The 3,278-nt window shown below is 44.4% G+C and overlaps 1 protein-coding gene across 1 annotated transcript in view; it reads left to right on the plus strand.

Moving 5' to 3' along the window:
- Nucleotides 1-2,901, plus strand: part of T265_13764 (hypothetical protein) — a gene marked incomplete at both ends in the record, with an annotated part of 14,317 nt that extends 11,416 nt beyond the window's left edge. Inside the window, 4 exon segments of the mRNA XM_009170421.1 lie at nucleotides 156-415; nucleotides 1,232-1,279; nucleotides 2,674-2,741; nucleotides 2,747-2,901. Coding sequence (XP_009168685.1) covers nucleotides 156-415; nucleotides 1,232-1,279; nucleotides 2,674-2,741; nucleotides 2,747-2,901 — 531 coding nt within the window.
- Nucleotides 2,902-3,278: the final 377 nt, after the last annotated feature.

Consider the following 3,278-nt stretch of genomic DNA (forward strand, 5'->3'; position numbering starts at 1 on the left):
CCCCAAGTTTCGTTCCCTGATTTGGGGGGGGGGGTAGGTAGCTGCGCATTGCAGAAGGGAGCTGATAAATTGGTGCATAAATCCAGCACAGTCAGTGGGCTGTCAAGTGGGGTGGGGTGGGGGGTGGAAAAGGAGCTACGCATTGAAGGCAGTAGCTTGGATGCACGAGCGCCACTGAGGGCGCGACTGGGTCATGTCTGACAATGTCTCTAGCCCTTGATGTGCCCCCATCCAGGAAGACAGCAGTGACCAGCGCAGTTGAGTTTTCCGGTAATGGCTTTGATACTTCGCTGCCAAGTCATTGTTTGACCGCCTCTGGCTTTCTTCCACCCTTCACGTGGTTGTGCGAAAAGAGCCCTTCGAGGAAGTCGGTCGACTGGCATACGCAACACGTGGCCAAGCCGGAGCAACCTACGTAGTGTGATCAGTTCGTCTATCGAGGGTGAGTTATTTCTCCCGGATAAAATGCCGAGTCGGGTTTTTCTGACAAGTTTCAACATGCTAGTCTTGATTAGCTGCCTCGCAAGATGAACTTGTCTTATTCCGTCTGAATGTTGTGGTGAAAACCCCTTTAATCCTCTCGTTTGTATCCCACGAGCTGTTGGGAACGGCTTGAGACATCACTTTTGCTTTGTTATTTCCCCAGCAGTCGACATGTCTTTGCCACAACTTCTTTGTTTAACTGTGAGTCTGTTCATGATCCCGGAGGACTGCCTCGTTTTCCGCAGCACTATTCCAGTCCCCGGCTTCTGAACCCGCTCCAGATTTAGCGACTGTCTTGGTAATGATCAGGGCAAATCCTCATTCCACGGACCTGTATTGGTCTAGATTAAGCTCGGCAGTCGAAATAGACTGTGTTGAACGTTTAGCTTTTCAAGTGGAACACTTGATGAAAGATGACGTCTTGCACCACTACCCCAATTTTCCGGGGTGAACATCAATAAACGAGTGCCGGTTTAAAAGAATCGACATGTGGTAATGTAACGAGAAGAGTTTGGAGATGCCTTGCCTGATCTGCCTGTCAAATAAAACCACGATTTGCGATAACTGTGCTACGAAACAGTCAAAACGAGGAAGTAGCGGATTCTATCGGATTTTTGGACAAACGAAATTTGTTCCTTTGCCTAGTGTACACTCGTTATTAGAAGTTAATCAAAGCGATTAATTGATTGAGTAACCTTAAATTGATTAAAAATTACTCCTCACTGGTTGTGTTCTGTCTTTTTTCCAGGTTTCTTGACTACCTGAAGGTTCTCAGGTTTCTACCGACAGAGGCAAAGTATGTTGTTGGCTTTTGCGCCCGTGCACTCCAGAGTTCAGACACAGGCAATTTTGCAGTGTTTTACCAAACATTTAGAGCCCACTCAGTACTAAAAGGATATCAGTAGACACGGAAGAATCAGTTCTCCTCATCCAACTGTGTTCACTGTATTCTGTATCGCTTGTGTCTACGATTGACGAATGCAACGATGACCGAAGCACGGAGGAAACGTAGCGACACAGATGATCGTCGAAATTCTAATAAGTACTTTTCGGATAATCGGGGGAAAGGAAGCCCTTGCAGTTCAATCTTTGCCAGCGTTTTTCCTGACCCTCCCTAGATGAGCAGCTGGTAGGCTTTTTAATTCTCTGATTCACTCGAAATGACTTAAACCGGTTAGCGTAAAGTTCACAAGAACCAGGTACAGATTTTTATGTATTACAACAGGGAAGGAAGGAACAGTCACGTGGATGGCAGAGGACTGGTCCATCACTAACTGTTTTCAAAACGTGTGCTAATTCCGGGTTAGCCTAGGTGTTACATTGCGTTTATTTTGGGGGAACTGAGATGATTCCATTGGATTGATCACCCACAGTCTTGGTGAACCTCGGACAACCTGCTATCGATTTAGGATCTCATCCTGCGTTGCTAAACTCGCTGGAAGGATGCACTCATTATCATCATTATCATCATCATTATCATCATCATCATCATCATCATCATCACCATCATCATCATCATCACCATCATCATCATCATCACCATCATCATCATCATCACCATCATCATCATCATCAACATCATCATCATCATCATCATCAGCATCATCATCATCATCATCAACATCATGATCATCATCATCATCATCATCATCATCGACAGCGTGATATCATTGTCCAACACCGATGCTTCACTGCCGCACAAGTTGTAACTTAGTTGTAACTCATTTGCAAACAAATGGTAACCTTTCAAATTGTTGTAACTTTTTAGATTGGGCATCTTCGCGAGCCGGATTCATTTTGAACTATTATGAATTACCTATGGATTGAAGAAAATTTTGACACAATCGTGTGTAGTTTCCCTTTTGTTCAGTTTTTTGTCACGTTCTTCATTCATCTACATATTTCTTTAGAAGGAAACTCTACCCGAGTAACACCTGGAAGGTGTAATCAGGTAGGCGCAGTCCCCGAGTTTCCGTCAACCTTATGTTCTATTTGAAACCGAATTGCACGAAATTTGTGAATATACACTCATTTGCAAACTGAATTGGTTTTTCGAGAAACTCACCGGGAACCCAGCTGAATCTCTCGGTCTTGATGTTTCCAGGCAACTGAATGTGCTGCACCAGGCCGCCTCATGTTTCAGTCGCTCCCGATATTCGAGATATCGCGATACACATATATATTTTGTAGTGCACTACTCATAAGGTTGCTGAAAATTCGTCGACAGTTCACGACCGGTTTCGCTCTTCTTGGGGCTCGTCAGGTAGGCGCGGTCCCCGAATTTCCGTGAACCTTGTGTTCTACTTGAAACCAAATTGCACGAAATTGGCTAAATATACTCATGTCGACGAATTTTCAGCAATCTCACGAGTAGTACATCACGAATATACATGTATCGCGATATCTCGAATATCGTAGCGACTGAAACATGAGGCGGCCTGGTGCAGCACATTCATTTGCCTGGAAACATCACAAACGAGAGATTCAGCTGGGTTTCAGGTAAGTCTCTCGCAAAAACAAATTAGCTTGCAGATGATTATATTACGCTTATATGCTTTTCATTCTTCTGAATTACAACACCTGATAGGATTTACTTCACTCGGTTCTAAGTCATAGGATGGAGAGGCTGACTTACAAAAACGAGGTCACCATTCCTGCAATCAGCAGCCGTTTCTGCCTAGGGTGTGATCTATAGCGATATGTGCGGATTAAGACAAATCAACTAACATTTCACAGGTGCCTGTACGCAGTTAAATTTAGTAGCGGTAACGGATTCACCTGAAGACAAGCTCCAT

Source organism: Opisthorchis viverrini (genome assembly GCF_000715545.1).
Source record: "Opisthorchis viverrini unplaced genomic scaffold opera_v5_101, whole genome shotgun sequence".
In the NCBI taxonomy this organism is placed as follows: Eukaryota; Metazoa; Platyhelminthes; class Trematoda; order Opisthorchiida; family Opisthorchiidae; genus Opisthorchis; species Opisthorchis viverrini.